At 41.9% G+C, this 19,741-nt stretch overlaps 1 protein-coding gene across 4 annotated transcripts in view; it reads right to left on the bottom strand.

The window, feature by feature from the left end:
- Positions 1-1,825: 1,825 nt before the first annotated feature.
- Positions 1,826-19,741, bottom strand: part of CARMIL1 (capping protein regulator and myosin 1 linker 1) — a 203,408-nt gene continuing 185,492 nt past the window's right edge. The window contains exons 33-39 of one of the 4 annotated variants that reach the window (XM_067290918.1): positions 19,200-19,632; positions 14,819-14,897; positions 14,456-14,575; positions 11,672-11,905; positions 8,767-8,901; positions 6,366-6,512; positions 1,826-2,879 (exon numbers count right to left, since the gene is read on the bottom strand). In XM_067290918.1, the coding sequence (XP_067147019.1) occupies positions 2,743-2,879; positions 6,366-6,512; positions 8,767-8,901; positions 11,672-11,905; positions 14,456-14,575; positions 14,819-14,897; positions 19,200-19,632 (1,285 nt within the window). In that variant the 3' untranslated portion in view covers positions 1,826-2,742. The remainder of the gene's footprint in view (positions 2,880-6,365; positions 6,513-8,766; positions 8,902-11,671; positions 11,906-14,455; positions 14,576-14,818; positions 14,898-19,199; positions 19,633-19,741) is intronic. The other 3 variants (XM_067290920.1, XM_067290919.1, XM_067290921.1) reach the window with 3 other exon arrangements.

Raw genomic sequence — 19,741 nt, 5'->3', positions numbered from 1 at the left:
ACATTTTGTGCACGTATGCATGCAATATGCCTCATGCTGCATGTTTTTTAGCAAACTGTCATGGAAATATTTGCTTCTCAATGATTCCTAGATGTGGCATTTGCCCTTCCCTCCCTGAATTTCCTTGGCCCACGGCCTAGGATGGGCAACAGTCAATCCTGCACTGCTGGCAAGACTGAGATTTTGCAGCTCTGCAGAATTGGAAACTGGTGTTTCTGTGGTCACTGAAGGAAAAATATTCCTGTCTTCTCACAGAAACCGCTCTCACTTACCTGAGTCTGTCACTTACCTCTAAAGGCTCAGGATACTGAAAATAAAAGTCACTTTCTTAAATGTAGAGGAGCTAAATTGGGGATGCTCTGAATGCATCATGAATTCCTTACAATGAGGCTGACCGTGCTGGGTTTGCCAGGCAGAAGGATGCCAAGAAATAAAAATTAACCCCCATCCCCACACCCAAACACATGTACACACACACACACACAGTCTCCGAGAGCTTGCTAGCAAGTTGTTTCTCCACCATTCAGCCTGTCCACAACGCAATTGATGTCTGAAACGAAGAGTAGAAATGCTTTACATAACTAATAAGGAAAAATGCTGCTGTCTAATGAAATCTTTATACTACAGCAGTCAGCTATTACAGTACTATGCTTTTTCTTCTAACACAGCAGTGCAAACACATACTACTTCTACACCGCTTCAGAAATCCTTGTCACTGGTTCACTAGTATTAGGGTAATATGTACATGCTATTGCCATGCTGTCTCATAGTGGGAACAGATTCCTCCCCCTCCCTAGTACAATACTTCAAACGACTGGTGAGGACATTGAGCAAAAAATAACAGAAATTCTCAGCAGTTTGAAGACTATATATTTTTTTATTTATAGATAATGCCACAAATCTTGCTGTTAATTTTCTTCAGTTCACAAAGCCAACACATCAGGCAACCCTTTGTGAATACTTATACTTCCTCACATATTTGTCTTCTCCACATTGTAATCTGAATTGCAATTGCAAGGGATTATTTGCGAGTGGATTATTTTACTTTTCTAATATAAGTATTTCAACTTCTCCTCTACCATTTGCCCTTCTGTCTTACCTATGTCCAATAAATAAAGAAATACATGAAAATGAATAAATTTCTCTTCGATTCAGTGATTTTTAGATGAGTGCAGAGTTTCAAAACAATGCAAAACCCACAAAACATACGTATGAAACAAACTTTAGGACCTGTTTTCCATAGCTCTGTTTGTAACTTTTGAGATTTAAACCTCTGCAAAGCGCTCCTAAAGGTTCTGGTATAAAGGCTACTGTTTTGATTTAGCAGCCTTTTATCCCCACTTTGCACTAGTGAATGACTACAACAGCAGAAGTGGCAACAGAGAGTAAGTTCACTGGGAATAGAACAGAGAGTTCATTTGACAGATATGTGTCTGAGCATTTTTTACCCATGCCAGAAGCCACAACAAGGTCAGGACAATTGCTCTTGGGAGAGAGTTACTCAGGCAGTCAGTCCCTGGTGGGACTCCATCCTATGCAACCAAAATGCAGAATCTACATTAACAGGTGTTTTTGATTTATGTTAAGGCTTCTTTGCTGAAGATCACAAGGGAAGAGGTTAACAAAGAGATCTTCCTTCAGTAGTTTTATGAAGATGATGTACATGTGTCCCCTTCAACAAGAAAGGCTTTTTACTACACTGAGAAAAAAGTTCTATGTTTTTTGCCTTAACTGTACACTCTGTCTATGCGACATAATGGCATCATTCAAAGAGCAGACACTGACAGACCAGAAATAGAACTATAGCTAAAAACAAAGACTAGTGTTTCAGTTGTAAAATCATTTTTATTGTTACAAATATATGTATGAATAAAATCCCTTCAACCTGTAACATAAGTGGGTACCTGTGAAATTTGCACTCCCTCCCCCAAAAGCAGAAATGTTTTTACAGATGTCAAACTATTTTTCTCATAGAATTACACATTGAAAGGAAGCTAATATGCAGACAGAACCGAAGAAGGCCTCTAGAAAACACCAATATTAATAAAATTTCAATTGCCCTCATTCCAATCAACTATATACATTAATATATGAATGTGGAAGCATAACAAGATTATATGTCATTCAAATCCTTCTCTGTTGTGCTTTTTGACAGTACACAAATGTAAGCGTTGGAGTTTTATGTACAGTACAATAACAGGAAGAAAGAAGCTCCCTATGGGAGAATGTAAAAACCATACCCAAGCATTTAATATATATAATCTATACAAATTATTTTATTAGTGTGCTCTTTTAATATAATTACAATGTGCAATTGCATACTGCAAGAATATATTTATAGGTAAGTCACGTGCAGATTTGACACATTTACATTCAGCAGTACAACACACTACCTGCTGTACAGTGTATTAGTGTAAGACAGTGTCCAGTTAACTAGCTTTGCTTTCTAAATGCCCTAACGCAGGGCATTCTTTGTAGCTGCTTCAGAGAAATTCAAGTAGAATACATGAAAGAATTGCTGGCTTTAGCAAAGGCATGGAAAGGAATGTCTGAACTGTACAGAATAGAAAGTAAAAACCAAATCAATGCCAACTGATTGTGCATGTAAATCATGATCAGAACACCAGGTCTTCTGCGTGGAGACGTACCTGCGGTGAAAGAGCAGCTGGTAAGAAGGGCTGTTGATTGCTGTACCCTGATTGTTATAAAAGCTCTTGCACTACGAAGCACTTGTACTGATAACTAAACAAAAATAAAATCTTTATCTGCTTCTTCTCCAGAGTCACTGGACTTGCTTCCCTGATGGCCGTCTTTACTTAAGGTCCTCTGTTTCAGTTCCTGGAACTCAAGGGGCTGGTGCCCAGGGCTTCTTTTTGCAGCTGTATAAAATACAGAAACAGGTCTTATTAACGATGTTAGAGGCAGCAGGGAGGGGGAAGTCACTCATGCACATGGGGCCTGCTCCTGCTCATGCTCCCACTGAACTCATGGGCACTCGGGGGAGTAGTGCAGGTCCACTAGTTATTCAACCCACAAAAAGGCAAGAGAGAGAAAAGCAAAAAGTTTGCTCAAACTTCATTCCACTGCTGGTTGACAAGCAGACAACCCTGAAATATGAGACAGAGTACTTCGCCGTGACACACACATACATTACAAGCAGTAAAGGCTTAAAGACTTTCTTCTCTGTTTAAAAACGCGTTAGCTAAACATTACTTCAAAAGCAAACCGTCATTCTCTTCCCCAGCCAAGACAGATTACACACGAGGTACTCAGGACTGCTCAGTAGCTCCACTGGGCCCTGCTCGGCTCAGCAGCTTGCGCCCCGTGCAGGCCTGTCTCCACGGCGGGACACCGCCGCGCCAAGCTGAGGGCAGACCCAGGTTACCTGTGCTGCTGCCCCCTGCCCGGCCCCATTGCCCCAGCGGCCGGGAGCCTGCCCGGCGCGGAGCCCCCCTGCAGCTCTGCCGGCCCAGAGAGCGTGCCTCCGCGCCTCGCGCCGCTCGGAGAAAGCCGGTGGGCATAACCACTTCCCGAAATTTAAAAGCGAACAGCACCCGCTCTGCTTGCCCAGCACGCTGACATCTCAGCAAGGACTTTAGCCAAGGCCTATAAACTTTGAAATAAAATGGAAAGAAAGGTTTTAAAACCTTGTTAAGACTTCTGATCTTATCACTGGTCTAAAATTGCTACGGAAACAAGAGAGTTTTATTATACCCTTCAATAGGAGCAAAGTCAGGCAAGGGTTGATAGCTTTAGAAATCTCACATGTCCAATTAAAATGAACCTTTAAACACAGTCGGCCTCAAAAGTGACCTTGTTGAAAGTCATTCCTTTCCTCCACACAAAATGAAACACTACAGTTACAAGACCTTATTTGCTCCTCCCTTTCGAACCCCCAAGCCTGGCTTTGGCTCACATCGACCCTTGTGGCCGTTACATTAGCGCACGTCGTCGGCCAGCGGGGCTATGAAATACCGCCTTCCCCTTCCCGCGTGCCTGGAGCATCCTCGCGAGAGGCTGCCGTCTGGGACTGCAGCCCTGGCCCCGCTCGCAGCAGGGCAGACGAGGAGCAGGGCGCTGCCATGTCCTTCCTGTGCCGCTGCATGCTGGTTGTCCGTACCCAACGCTGCTGCACCACCCCGGCACATGCTGCCGAGCCATTTGAGACAGGAATATCTGAGGGAGAAACCCCCCACGTGGGCAGGGCACCACGTGCAGAAACACCATCCGCAGCCATCCCCGCCGCGGCACTCGCCGTCGAGAGGTGCCCGGGGCAGGGCTGAGCAACGGCGCCTTTCCGAGGCCTTTTGGGCCCTTTGCCTTCTGAGCCCCCGCAGGAGCAGCTGAGCCCCAGGCTGGGCCTCAAGCCCGTTTTAAGTGGTGCCAGGCTGTTGTGTTTGCCAGGAATGCTGAAAATGCAGAGAGGAATCCGGAGGGAGCTGCCGTCGCAGAGCAGCTCCGGGAAGCTCAGCAGGGATATTCCCGCTGCTGCTGGGAAGGCCTGAAGGGGGACCGCTACAACTCCCACGCCAGTGGCAACGTGCATCAACCGGCCATTAAATATGCTATGCCAATGTGCCCAAAATCTCTGCATTTGGCACAGACATTTCCAGCTCTGGATCTCCACCGTGATGAAGGCAGAAAGGAGACATCCAGCGCACATCTTGCAGAGAGCCGCCTCTGCTCGTGCAGCAAGCTACCTACCCAGATAGCTCACTTGACTCCAAATACCAGCTCCCTCATTTGTGCTAGCCAAAATACGTGAAGAAATGAGCCAGTAAGTGCACAATCACTGCATGCTTATCACTGCTTTGCAAGTGCGGAAAGCAGAGAAAAGGTTTTGAGAAAGTTTTTAGAGCTTTTTAATGGAATTTGACAGGATCAAGATACCTAAATTCAGTAAAATACTAGGCATTATCACCTTGCCAAGCGCCACTGCTTTTCAAAGAAATAGGTGTCTGAAAGTTTTTAAGTTACTTTTGATGATTATACCCCCAAGCAACTACAAAGGCATTGTACATGTATCCATTCACTCATCAGACAAAACCCAAAATGTGTGCTGCAGGAGCCATTTTATTTTGTGACCTGACATAATAAGACGGGTAGTTTACCTGAAAGGATGCTGAAAAATATATCAGGGATTTAAACACACATACTGCAAATAAGGTTTATGCCAAGACAGCTCATCCTTGCTTGTGTGCTGCCTCCAGAAAACCACACACAAGGGTAACTTTTGCATAGATCTGCAGCATCTCAGCTTTTGAAACTTACTCTATCAGAGAGACACCTCAGAATAAGCTAACATATAATAATCAGATTATGATGGTGAGGAGAGATGCCAAATTTGGGTGGGCTAAGCTTGATTCTACAACACGAAAGGAAAATCATTTTACATGTTTTGGGCTGGGGATAGAAAGGGGCAGATGGGATGTTTCTTTCCTTTTCCTTAAGAAAATAGTACAAATGATGGAAAACCTACAGACTGGATACGTGATCTATCATAAATAGGAAAACTGTGGGTACATGTAATTGCATAGGATGTTCAAATACCTCATTAATACACTTCAGAAAAAAAGTCATTTTGAATCACTGTTTAAACAAACTAGTTAAGAGGTAAAGAGAAGCATGTAAACATGTAAACATTTTGAGAACAGGAATTTTTATATTTTAAAAACACGTTTCAATCAAATGTTTATTTGTTTGAACCAAATGTTCATCAATAGTTTACTGAGTGAGTTCACCATAAGTCCAAGCTGCTCTTCAAGAAGTGCAGCTTAAGCATGTGGCAGAATCTCCAAAGTACTGGGGTTTTTTTTGGCTTATGCCAGCTTAAGAGCAAAGTACTATGTCAAAATATGTTGATTTATCCAGTTCTCAAATGATTGTATAAATGATGTACTGAAACTGGCACTAACAATATCCAGACTGAAATGTTTTGAAGTATTTCAGTGCACGCATCTTAAAAAGGAAAGGTACATAAGCATATAAAGCAGCAGAGAGAGTCTACCTGGAGCCTACTTGCATGGCAGTGTGCCATCGTTATTGTAATGAGCCATAATGGTTTATAATGAGCAATGTTTTGCACTTACATAGCCCTCTTTGCCAAAGGGCCCCACGTGCTATTCAGTATTGTTCAGTGGTGTTGGCATGAAGGAACACCACACACACATTTTTATTTGCAAAGTTTTTCAAGCCACATATTTTTCATGGGGCAGAAAGATGATTGGTGTCCCTTGAAATTTTTACCCTTCTCATAATCCCATGGCAAGCCAGCACCCTTTTGTGGCTTCTTTACTGTGTCTTAATGATTGTTAGTGCCAGTTGTTGAGTACTTGCAATGAAAAATGAAAATGGAAACTTCTAACCAGAAGTTGTCTGTGCCTTCCTCTGCACAAGCACATGAGCTTCCTCTTCTGCATTGGTAGAATACTGCCCCGAAGTGGTTTTCACTCCGCCAGATGGCATGTCACAGTCATGATCTGAATCTCTTTTTTGACAATCTCCTGTTTGTTCTAGCAGGGAAAAGGATTCATTTATACCCCTAAGCTGTTCTGTAGGCCCACATTTGGAAAGAAGTAAATAATACAAATAATTTTATTTATCCACCCCACTTAATCAACTGTTCAAAAAGTAGTAGTTAATATGCTAGATGCTTGCTTAAATTTAGTATGGACATTTGCATATGTTGGTAGGTGCAGCCCAATCTTACAGATATGCTGCGTAAAGAGGTGTCTTTTGAGATTGTCCCACATACTGCAGTTATTAACATAAAGCAATTTTATAATCAAGTATCATCTAATTTGCAGCTTTCTTTAGTAATAGTTATAATCATGTTTACTAACCAACAGCTTAGGCAGATTTGCAGTGATTTACCAGTTGCAGAAATAAATCGGGCATGCTGGTCTGAAAGGAAGCACAAAGCAAGGAAAGAGGAATGACAGAATGAGGAAGTAGAGTAGTAATAAATGAAAAGGATAACTTGATAAAGAATAGAAATTAAAAAAAAGGAAAAAAAAGCAGAATTTACTCTTTCCCAAGTAATATTATGCAAAGGACAGCAGCTTCTTAAGGGCCCAGAACCCCTATTTCTGCCATTCCAAGCTTTAATTGAATAAAATTCTCACAGTGCAACATAGCAACAATTAATAAACCATGCATTTGGCCAAGTCTTTTGTGAAGGCAAGGACTAAGGGAGCAAGGAGTGAGGAAAGCACAGTGTCTGACCCCTTTTTGTATAAGGATTTGTAAACAGCAGACTTTTTAAAAAATGAACCAATTGTGCCTCTCCTCATTTGACAATAGCCAACTGTAAAAACTTGTCAAATCTCTCCTGTGTGCTGGAGACTGCTGTAATACAAAAGGATCATGGTTATGATCCCATATTCCCTGCTTCTCCTGTATGCCTCCTCTTATGACAGGGAGACAAAGAAGTGATGCAGCACAGAAACAGTGAGGTTAACCCCATGTTAAAACGCAACTGTAACAAGTCCCCACTATATTGTATATCTCTAGTTAAGTAGTAAGAAGTTCTCTCTCACAGTCTGGTGAAAAGCAGACAGACAGATATCCCACAAGTACTGACATTCTGTCACCAAACTGCAGCCACCAAAGCTAAAAGTTTCCAACAAGAACAGCAGCAGACAGATTGTGCTGTAACTTGTTTCATCAAGTAAATGGCAGTTGTGGGAGAGAAAGGGAAAAACTTCTCAAAGTCTATCTCTGGACCATCCTGCTTTGGGGACGGCTTTGCCCCTTCTCTCATCTAGAGCGTTATGGTGGGTTCTGTGGGCAGTGCAACTGCTCAGTCTCCACAATCTAGCACAGCCTACCTGCCCTGCCTCATCTGCCCCATTTCCACAACTCTGAAAAACTGCTAGCAGAGTGTGTAAGGGGACCCTTTGTCTTACAGCTTAAGTGACTCCTGCAGGGCATATGTGACAGAAGTCACCTTGGGATGGAAATGGGGCTCACTGCCTTTCTTGAGGGGAGTCCAAGGAAGGAAGAGGTCTCACCACCGGATTTCTAAACCAGTTCCAAGGTTCTCATTTGTGTCAGCTAATACCATATTGAGCAAGACTTTTGTGACTACTTCTCCCTATATTCAAGGCTTTTGGAAGAAGCCTAAGCTCTTCTAAGACACAATTGCGGGCAAGGAAATGCATCAGCAAAGTAGAAACTCAGAGTACGTACAAAAAGCAGCAAAGAGAAGGCAGCAGTCTACTATTGCTTGTGTGTAAAAGGTAGCAAGCCCTGTCCTGACAGAGAAAGACACATTGCCCAAGTCTGAAGTGAGCACGGTCCCATGCAGCGATGCCACAGAAAGGAGGAGTACAAACAGAGCAAAAGGCTGGCTGCAGTGAACAAGGTCATGGCTGCTCCCCTGCAAATTTGCTGATCCAGGGAGCTGCACTGCACATTAGCATGTGTGGCCAATACCAAACAGCATCTTGATTTGGGCTGAACTAAAACACAGTCAACATAACACAAGAGTCCCTTAATAGCTTAGACAATTATGACTATCACTGTAAAACAGTACACTATTAATAACTTGAGATTTATCTTATTTCACATGGTTTGACCAAAGGAAGAGAAGACAGAGAACACCAACCCAGGGGGTGATCAGCTACCTTTTCCTTGCTATTTTTTCATCAAAATAAATTACCTTCTTCCCTCCCAAGTGAAAACAAAGAAATAGGGGAACAATGGCACACTGATTTCTAGTAGAAGACAAGCATGCTGGAACAACAGTTATACCAACAGTCTTACCTTCTTGAGAAAATGATCTGATCGTGGGGCTGCTCTGACCATCCTTTTCTTTATCAGAAGGAACTTTCTTTAGCACAGGTGGAAGCAGGGCAACTTTTGGGGATCCGGGGCCAGAGGGAGACTCTGGAGCATCCTCTGTGGAGTACCACAAGCAAAAAGGGAGAGAAGTTATATCTCTGGTGTAGCTCACAGGAATTCCGGCTGTACAACGGGCTGAACCCCAACACAATGCACAAACAAGAAACAGCTAGAATCTGTGGCAAAAAAGAGGGCTTCAGGAGTTTCCATGATGTTAACAAAACACATGATGGCCTTCAATTCAGGTGAAAGAATTTTACTAGCCAAAGCAGAAATCTGAATTTCCACATTTAAATGTGTTCTGCTTTCGTAGCACAAATAAAAATCTGATGGGATCAACTTAAATTTTCTGTAGGATAGAAGCATGCAATTCATGAATAGCTGAAAAATATTTTGGATGACTTTCTGGAAATATTTGTCCTACTCTTACTTTTATTGTCCTGAAACATAATGAACTGATCAAGTTAGATGTCATACTTCACAGTTATAAGGCATAAAAATGAAAAAGTGAAACAAATTTCGAAAGTAGTCTACAGGGTTCTGCACTTCCAAGTACGAATTACCAGTAGGTAACATGATAGCATCTGCAAGGTTTTTCTAAACAGAAAAAAATAACTTATCCTGTGGACTTTGAAGAAATCTGGAATTTAAATTTAAATCTATAGTTTAAACCATCTAGACATCTTATCTTGTTTCTCTAAAGGTTGGATGCGCATTATTTCACTATCATCTTTACAGTCCTGACAGGACGACTTTTTCAGTCTTACAGTAGATAGTCTTCATTTGGATGGCAGAGAAGTACAACTATAATGGATTACTTAAACTGCTTGTATGTTTGCCTCCCAAGGAATAAACAGTTACATATGCATGCAACAGAGGAACTAGGAAGATATGCCAGCACTGACAGAACTAAAAAAAAAAGGAACTCAGAATATCAACTAATATATACTGCATATCTGGAACATGAGTTAACTCAAATGCATCCTGGAAACGACCAGGAATTTATCTAACTGTTGAGTGGCCACCACAAAGGAGTCAATCATTTTACATTCTGCAAAGGGAAGAGAGAACCTTCCAGACACAACTCAGTCTGAATGGATACACTAATTCTCAGGACTTTCCCAGTGCAACTAGCATGCACGTCACATGCATGTCAAAAGCATGTAGAAGCTTGGTATCAACATATGCATAGGCACAGTGCTTGGCGAACACAGCCACGTGGTTTCTGAACCAAAGTCGATGTATCACATGCTTCGCTGAGGAACCACTTTTGGTCTCTGACAATCTGAGGACATCTGAGCTGTGCTCCCTTGCCCTCAGATTACTTAGCAAAAGTTTCCTACTATTAGTTCAGCCACACCATTGGAAACGATGAGGGGAGCAGGAGTGTAAATAGGACTATTGCTTGGTTTTATCACATTGCCTGGGTGTGCTTAGCCAGCAGGCTGACAGAAGTACTAGGATAGGAGTTAGACTGCAACAGAGACAGTGCCACTTTTATCTACCACCTGGCCAGCTGGCCTACTGCTAGTAAATATTAATTACTCTCTACATTAAGCCTGCAGTATGTTTCCTCTGCAGGAAATAAGAGCTGGCAGAAACATATAGCTCAGGTCTTTCTGATGCATCGGATTTTGAGATAATGTATGGTTTATTTTACAGATTAAACAATGTCAAATAGGCTATGCTTTCCTATTGTATTCATCTTCAGGAGCATCTTACTCAACACCACCCTTATTTTCATGGCCATTTGTAAAATGACCAATAAAATATAATTAAACTCATCTAAAATCTGAAGGTTATTCTGTACTTGAAATAGAAAATGATATTCTACCCACTAGTGTGCAGAGACAGACTAAGTAATGCCCAGGTACACATCAACGGCAGGGAAGAGGCTGTAACCTCCCTCCATAAATGGCATCTTTCTAAGGTCAACAGTAGGTATGGGAAAGCCTAAAGGTGTGAGAGCTCTTACAGGTGCCTACACTCACATTTTGCAGCCATTAGCAATTAATAAGCTGTACATTTGCCATAGCTGCTGGGGGAGTCGGTAACTAGCTTGTAATTTTTTTCAGTTGTAATGGCTATACTACAGAAGGCATATATATAATAGGAAGAGGGGGTTGTGACAGTGTCCAATTAAATAGCGGGTGGGCAAACATACAGGAGGTCTGCTGAAACCCTTCACACTCAGGAAATCTTGAGATAATACCCGAGTAGGAGGTTAGGACAGAGCAGAAGTCAGTAGTCATTCCACTGGTAGCCTTGCAGGGTTATAAAAGCACAGTTACTAATATTCCCAGCAAAAAAGTGATAAGGAAAGTAACACAGGGAAACAGAAGGAAGAGGGAGTGCAAAACAATTGGTTTGTACAAATTATTAAGGATAACAGGCATTTGCTCAAGGGGCTAAGACCAGTCTGACAGAAACCCCCAGGGACTTCTGTATTTAGGGCCAGGAGTTTAGAGAAAATACAGTTAGTTTTGTTGGTGCTACCACAACAGGGCTCCCATCCTGAAACAGATCTCTAGGCTATGTTGTTTTATGAGGGCAGGTTAGCTTAAAACAGCTCTGCCATTGCTTTCATTGCTTCTCCTCAGAGTTTACCATTATAAATCACTGATAAATCATTCTAATCAGCTTGTTTGAACTGGTGCAGGAGGAGCTGGAAAGGAAGCAAGTCAAGAGCAAGTGACTGGAGAACCTGTCCCTCTTCACATTTAACTTTGGTTCAGGATGGGGCCATGGGTGTTTCCTTCACAGTCCACGCAAACTTGCCTCAGAAGTACCCTGCCAAGGACAAGCAAAGCCCAGAAAAGCTGCTCACCAGTGCGAGAGGCCGAGCGCGGTTTCTGTGGAACTGTGGGCCGTCCTGCCAGGCTGGGCTTTGATGACTGCAGTGGGGGTTTGGGGCTGGTAGGTGTATTGGAAGAATTTCTTGCCTTCGCGCCAGCTTCTGCCTTTGGTTCAGCTTTTGCATTTTTTTCTGACGATGCTGAGATGGAGTCACCTTTACTTGAGGTAAACCGATTCTCTGGAAGGGTCTGCTGGAGTTTAGGCACTAAAATAAATAAATACATAAAATAAAATCTCCTGCAATGGAGAAGACACAGTGTACAGGTACACGCATGTGGAAAACTCCATCATCAGTCCACGTACGCACACACACAGCAGCAGAGCAGTGATAAGAGGACTCCTAATATTTCATACACAAAATCACTGCAACAAAAGCATCTAAACCCACCAATTCTTACACATGCAAAACTCCATAATTCTTTTGCCTCAAAGGCTATGACTATTCCACCCTTTTTAATACATTTGGGGAGATAGCTGGCTGGACTTTATTCTCCCTTCAGATTTCTGGGAGCAGATGGTATGGCCTACCTGCTGAGAAAGCAACAATACATCAGTAGAAAAGTCAGCTTTTGGCTGTTTTGTGCCTCTACAAACAAAAGGTTGGCTGTCCAAGATCAACAGAGAAATCTTGGCCCAAAAAAGAAATCTTGAACAGTTGATCAGCATGCTACATCTTGTTATTTGTTGCTTTTAGCAAGCTCTAAAACAGATTTTGAAACTTAGCAGAGCACAAAATATTCTTTAGGCAATATTTTGATTTATCTAATAACACTATATATGGACTATGGTTTCCACACATTAGCAAGTTAATCAACATATATATTATTCTCACATAAAACTACATTTACTTCCAAAGAATAATTCAAACAGTTACAACTAGCTGTGCAAGTTTGTAGAAAGCCTGCTGGATGCTAGGTTGCAAACAAGCAAAATGCCTGCCCTAATTTCCTACTTTACAGCCTAGAGAAGGATGAAAGTTTATACACAGCAGGTAGGATGATCTTGGAACTTGTACGCGAGTTCGGGACTTTCAACAATTGCTGCATCTTTATTCTCAATGCAGACTTCTAGACTCACCGAAATACAGGCTGGTTACCTTGGTACCTGGCAAAGCCAAGTTACATGCTCACAGATGCTGACTTGACCTACCTACTTGCTATTCCCATTCAGAAATCCAACTCGTTGCAAGAGTGCTGAGCACAGACATTTTAACTGTAATGTGAAGGGTGTGTTGATATAGTTAGTTGCAAGCTAATCTCTAGCATGTTTTCTTCCAGCTTATGCAGTTGTTTTTCAGCCCCGCTGAAGTTAAATTCTAACCGTAAAAAGTTGTGTGGCGCATATATATTTGTGCAAGGGGATAAGAGGCAGAAATCGTGTCTGTGTGCATGCAGTAAAATTTTGCACTGCAGGCAAAACAGCAGGATGCTTTCCCCACCTGCGTGCGTGCACGCATGTGTGTGCGTGCGTGCTCACACGTGCATACAAAATAGCAGGCAACATCCAGACATGAAGCAAGGAATAAAAAAAATCACTTATTCTCCCTCTGAAACACTATCTCTAGTTTTTCTAGCAACATCCAGCAATTTTCCATTAACTTTCTTGCCTTTCTAACCTCAGGCCTGCTAATATTATTAGAAGACAGTAAGTTAAAACAAACTAACCCAAAACAAAGACAAACTGTAGTCACAACAGCAAAGAGCAGCCTGAGGGAGCTCTCAGGCAAGGGTGGTAGGAAAAAACTTGACAGCTGGAAGCCAGAAAGGAGTGGCACACACTTTGCAGTGAGGTAGGGGTGAAATGTGTCATATACAGCGAAAAGGACCAGAGAAAAATTGGGGTCAGACACCCACGGCCAAGAGAAAAATTGGGCTCAGACACCCACGGCTACTCCAATGCCCACAGCATATACTCATTTTGCTCCTTTGACTTCAGGTTGACATTATTAGGAGATATACATACTATAGCACACAAGGTCCTCCTCAGAAGATTAGCAGGCTAATTTAAAAGCGCTGATTAATAGAGTTTGCTTGAGTAGACTCTCTGCATGCTGCCTTTTAAACCACACTTTAGAAAGGTTTTAAAAACTCAGAATGGATTTCTGAAGTGACTGCTCAACCAAGATGCTCCCATTTGGACTTAGATTTGAGCCTTGTTTTTCAGTCCTGCTTCTGTATTTTTTGGCAACCCTATGTGCCATGATTGCAGGACACCTAGCACCACTGTTAAGAAATCAGAACTGGATTTCCTAGTTCAGCCCGCTCTTTCAGTCCAGTAACCATGGTGCACATAATCATCAGAAATGAATCCACTCTGACCACTTCACTGGCCTGTCCCAAAAGTGCATATGCACAGAGATCAGTTTCTCCTCTTTTATCAAAGACAGCTGCATTTCAGGCATGTCCATTTTAGGGACCAGGACTACAGCCTGAAAAGGGTCCCCTGGCCAGCGCTCAGCAGGACTAGCTGCAGAGCGAGTCAGTGTCATAAGCAAAGCAAGCCTGGACTCTGCTTTGTGAGGCCTGGAGAGTTGCTTTGTGCCTGTGCACACAGTGTCCCAGGGCTCTGCAGCTCTGTGGACAGCCCTGGCTTCAGTCATGCTGGCTAAACACTGGGAAGAGCAAGTTGCTGTATTTGATATGCCTATTCTAACAGCTGAAAGCCAGGACTGCTCGAGCTGGTATCTGCACTGGCTACTATAAACCTTACAAATTGTCATATTTAGGTCTTCTTCAGGTATATTCAGGAATCTCACTTCTCTCTGTGCAGACAGCTTTGCCAGCTTCTGGGTTCATCATCAGCTTTGCTGACTCTGTTACAAGGCAGCACCCTTTGGAGGCAGCTGCAGGCACGTACACCAAGTTCTCGTCCTCCTCTGCAACACAGAGCACAAGAAGGAAGCAACCAGTCACCAACTCAGCCCCAGAGCTGACTACATGAGAAGTGTTGTCAACCACAGGAGAAAGCACGCTTGTTTCTAATCCTTTTCACTTAGTGTAAGCTCATATTTTGCTTAAGAAATCATATGCACAAAATTTGGAGAGGAAAGTGTGATTTTGAGGTTAGGCATGTTGCATTTTCTAGGAAGAGTTTATAGGGGAAACGCAAACAATTGTACCTGTACCGCTTCCATCCAGTCGTTCTGAGCTCACTGCTGTGTCGTAAGACTCTCTGGGAGTTATGTCATTCGCAAGTTTCTGAAAGAGTGAGAAAAGTCCTCATATTAATAATCTATAATTAATGCAATTCAGTGGTTCTGTTAGTGAAAAAGCTCTAATTCAGAAACCATAAGGCAGAGAAAGCAGTGCTGGTAATGAATGCTGGATACACTTCCTTGTTTCTCTTCAGTGTCTTGGAAATCTAAGCCTGAAGAAAACCATGCTGATTTGGTGACTAATGCTGCCATGTGTCTCGCAGAGCTGCAATGACACCGTGCCTCCTAAATGACAAGCCTGCTAATGTGCAAGAATTTAAATTAAAGGTTCGAGTTGGAAACTGTTTCTTCTCCAAAGATAGTTCCATATTTAAATGACTCATGGTTCAGGCAAAAAAAAAAGTCAGAAGATCTAAATTTTGAATGTAAAACTGCTGAATGGATCTTACGCTCTTCCACAAACAAGCTAACTATAATCTAGATAAGCTCACAACTCCAGAAGCATCAGTGCCTACATATTTACAGGATTTCTTTAAAAACAAAAACATCCTTATTTATAGAAAAAAAGGTGTTTAAAGCTATACATCACAAGGGCTGTTGGATGCTGAAAAACTCTAAAAAGGTGGCCTCTCACTTATGTGCTGGTGCATTGGTTGAGTTTTCTAATCTTAAGAACAGCTTTTTAACATCTTGGCCTCAAGAGAAAAGGTGAAAGGCTTCTCATATCACAACTCTAGTCTAAGTGAGCTAGAAACCTGTGTATTCGCTAAGAGATGTGTATATATGCAGTTTATATGTTTACAAAAGAACCAGGCTCTGCTCCTTTTATTATCTTGACTGCTATCAAACCTTAATGGAGAGATAAAAGGGCAAAGACAAAAAGTGCATAGAAACAAGGGTAGGCTAAACTGTTAGAGGAAGCCTTACACGGATAAGGCTAGGCAATAAAGTGAGATTTTTTTGAAGCTAAAAGAGGCAGGGGCCAGAATTTTGCAGGCAGCTTCAATCTTAATCTAGATTTGCTATTTTCAAGACAGATATTTAACGTGAGAAAACAAGCAAATGACTTGTGCTGGCGAGCACTGCACTTGGTTGTATACTCATGCATACACTCTTCCACCATGTTGACATGTTCAGGACACTGCTATTACTGCTCTAGCACCAGCTTTCCTTGACTTGCGCTGCACTTTGACTGTCCGACAGCGTTGAGAAGTCTCAGCCACGTGCCACGCAGCGCTGCCCTTTGGAGCTCACAAGCTAAAAGACTCTGAGGCACAACAGGCACATAAACACTCGACAGGCAGATAAACACTCAACAGGCAGGAGATGCAAGAAGGATGAGAACGGTCACAGTAGGAGGAGCTGTAACTGTATCATTTTAAGGGACTATACTTCCATAGTTTTTAAGTATGAAATCATCTGTAAATAAAAAAACACCCGTATGCAAACCAATATATTTTCTGGTCAAAAGCTGTATAGAGCCAGTTCTAGAAATGCAAAGATTTGAACAGCTACACTTGTAAGCTACTCTGCCATTAAAAACAAGAAAATCCCCCCACCTCCCAAGCTAGCAGGAGGGTTATGCTTTGTGCCATTGGGCAAAGACTCCAGATTTGTTTCTATTCCTGTTTCTCATTTGTCATCGACATTTTGGCTAAATTCTCACCTCTCCACCTCCTAAAGCCACATGTTTGGGGTTTATTTTAAGACAATCTTGGGTATATATGATTTTTTAACTGCTCTCCACTTAATAGATTTTTCTTTTATGCTTTGGCAAAAATAACTTTGAGAACAGAATTTAGCAACAATTTCCTCATGGAATGTGAATTCTTATCAACTTTCACCAAAATACTAATTTCAGTATGTAAATACTGAAGATATTACCCATTACATCATGCAGATAAATTGGGATCTACTTTTAAAAGTAATGTGTGTAAGGCAGGGAAATATTGCAGTTGGGTGCAATCAGGAATGAATAAACGTTACAAATGAGTCTTGCTGAAGGTATTTAAAAATTCAGTTTGTAAACACTAGATGGAGCTAAAAGATCTGTATATGTATGCCTAGAGAAAACACTAATCTGTACGTATTTGTCTGCACCATTATTGCCAATTCACACATCGTATTCTAAGTAAAAGAAAACAAAAAAGATTTACCATCTTTCCATCTACTGTGCACCTACTCCTCACTTGCATCTGTAACAAGACTGTGGTAGGGTATGAATGAAATAGTAAATTCCTTCTGGCTTTGTTTTCATGTAAAATAGCTCAGAATCTAAGCAACCATCTGTATCTTAAAGGAAAATAGAATTTTCTATCATACTAGGATCCTGATAAAATTTGAAGATATTAGGGAAGTCGGTGTCATACCCCTCCTAAGCAATATAACAGCAGTGGGATGCCTTCTTCTGCAGCTCGCCCACCAGGATACTGAATTACTTACATATTCAGTTTCAAGAATATCATGAATGAAAGTACAAAACTAAACTGTCCAAAATTGCAATCCAGGATGAGGTATGAGAAAAATTCTTTTGACCAACAGTTCAATTTTGTGCAGTCTGAGTGACGTTAAAATGGAATAATTCAGTGCACTGCTGTGTATAGGATCCTATTTCAATTCAGTTTTCTTGTCACTCATTAACAAAAAAAAAGTACAACCTATATTTACATTCCATAAATATCAACTTTTACAAAGCCTAACAAAAAATAAGATCAATAATACTATTTCTTTTGAAAACTCCAAAACAAATATTAACTTCACAGCTTCTCCTTGTCATGTTTATATGCCAGCAACTGAAGCACACACAGTTTATGCAACTGTAAATATTTATATTATCTGGAGTAACTCAAAATTTTATTAGTTACAGGCAGACTGTAATGCTCTTATTCACAATCATATAGCATGTTACTTGAAAAGTTGGTCTCTTGGAAATCAATGAGACTATTCATGGCACTATTCAGCACCAATCAGAAAGGTGTGAACTGGTCATTTCTTTAGAAAAATCATTTGTAACCTGAGCATCCTTTTAATAATGGACTACAGGGTTAATTTGAATCTGCTTATTACAAAACCCCAGTGTTTGCAGCAACAGTTCAAACACCACAGCAGGCATTATAAAAACATAGAGAAAGGCAAAAATGACATTTGAATGCCTTGTTCAGTCACAGCAAGACAATTGTGCAGTGTATTAAAGGAAGAAAAACATATAGGAAAGCATGTAGATGATCTTTGTTGTAAGGTAACATCTTTCAAATCATGGCGGGCAATGGCAGAGAATGGATAGCATCTGAGTGACCTGCATGTTGAAGAGGCAGAGAAGAGGAATGAAAAAAGGCCGATCTTTTGGCAATTTCAGGATATGCTAACTACAGCTGGGAGGAAGGCGGGGATGAGAATGGTAAAGTTCAGGCGGGAAATGGTATCAAGCAAAATAGTTTGGGAGAAAATGCTTTGGAGTAACACAAGGATATCCCATCTTATGTCAAGTGCCTGAAGCAGGGTTCTTGCTCAGTGTTATCACCTCACAGAGGAGAAAATTAGACAGGCAAGGGAATCTGAACAGCTAATGTGAAACAGATTCTTTTTTTTAAACATATGGCTGATTTCTTTGAGTGTTAATATTTGAAATCTAGAAATAAAAGGCATAAGAATGATTAAGTATGGTGCAAAAGAGCAGAGAAATAAAGAAGTGCAATAAAAAAGCATAAGCAGGATATCTGTAAACAGCGTTTGGAAGCCAAATTTACTTCTCTGCATGGGATATATAATTTTAAACACAGCACACACATCTCTCAAATTTGCTGTATCACCTTCCAAAAGAGAGCAGTCTAGACATTAGCCAATGTAGTTAACCACGCCAAATACCTGAGGGACCAGCGTGCAGGGGACACACAGTAAGAGGTCTTTTCTGGCTTTAATTTCTGCTAAACATGCTAGCATTACGAGTGAGCAAACCACACATCATTTAGCATGGAGACATCCAAATCGTGCTTGCTGGTGGCACAAAAGTTGCTCTGTAATACATGCAAACTATTATGTGTCCTCTTCTACGCCTGTGTTGGCCTGACATCAAGCAGAAGAACTGGTGTCACCTGCTCCACATGAGGAGAAAGTGCAGGCTTGGGGGACATCTCCACATGTGCAGCCCAGTCCTTGGCCAGAATGCTCATGTTTGACCACCACAGCACTGAACAATTCCCTTGCAGTGACACTGTAATCCCTGGTGGAAAGCAGGACTGATATGTCAAGTGCCAGCCACCAGCCCTTGTATCCCATCCCCTGAAGAGGCCTAGCTCTTGCTCACTTTTCACAACAACTCTGGAGAAATTAAACAAATTGCCTTCACCTTCTGGGCAGAGGCTGCTCTCTTCTCCTGCTTGGCTTTCATTTCTGCAAGAAGTCCGCTGCCCATCACCTGCACTCCGTACCTCCGGCCCCCTTGCGGACTTCCTTTGCTGTCACCCCTCTCGGCTTTCACAGCATCATCTGGCTGTACCTCCTCGATTGAGTCTGGTGTCTTTAATTCCTCAGATTGTTCTGCACCACCGTTCTGCTCTGCAGGTTTTACCTCCTTCTTACTTGCATCCACAGCCGGACTTTTCGCAGCAACCTTGGGTGAGGAGGGCTCCTCTGACACCGAGACAGTCTGAGGACGTTCAGATTTGGAGCCTCTTGATTTGATTAAGTTAAGAAAGCCACTCTTCCTAGAGTCCCTTTTCTTCTTCTCATCACCTGCTTCGCTGGGCTCACTGCTGTCTGAACTTTTCGTTGATGGTCTCCTAATAAAAGATACAGACATTTTAATCTCCTCTCTTGCCCTCCTCCCTCTGTTTTAAATAGTTCCAAAAGACTTCTCTTGGGCAAAGCTAACCTTTTGTATCATCCATA

This window comes from Apteryx mantelli, chromosome 2 (assembly GCF_036417845.1).
Source record: "Apteryx mantelli isolate bAptMan1 chromosome 2, bAptMan1.hap1, whole genome shotgun sequence".
Classification (NCBI taxonomy): domain Eukaryota; kingdom Metazoa; phylum Chordata; class Aves; order Apterygiformes; family Apterygidae; genus Apteryx; species Apteryx mantelli.
This window is presented reverse-complemented; position numbering and strand designations above follow the sequence as displayed.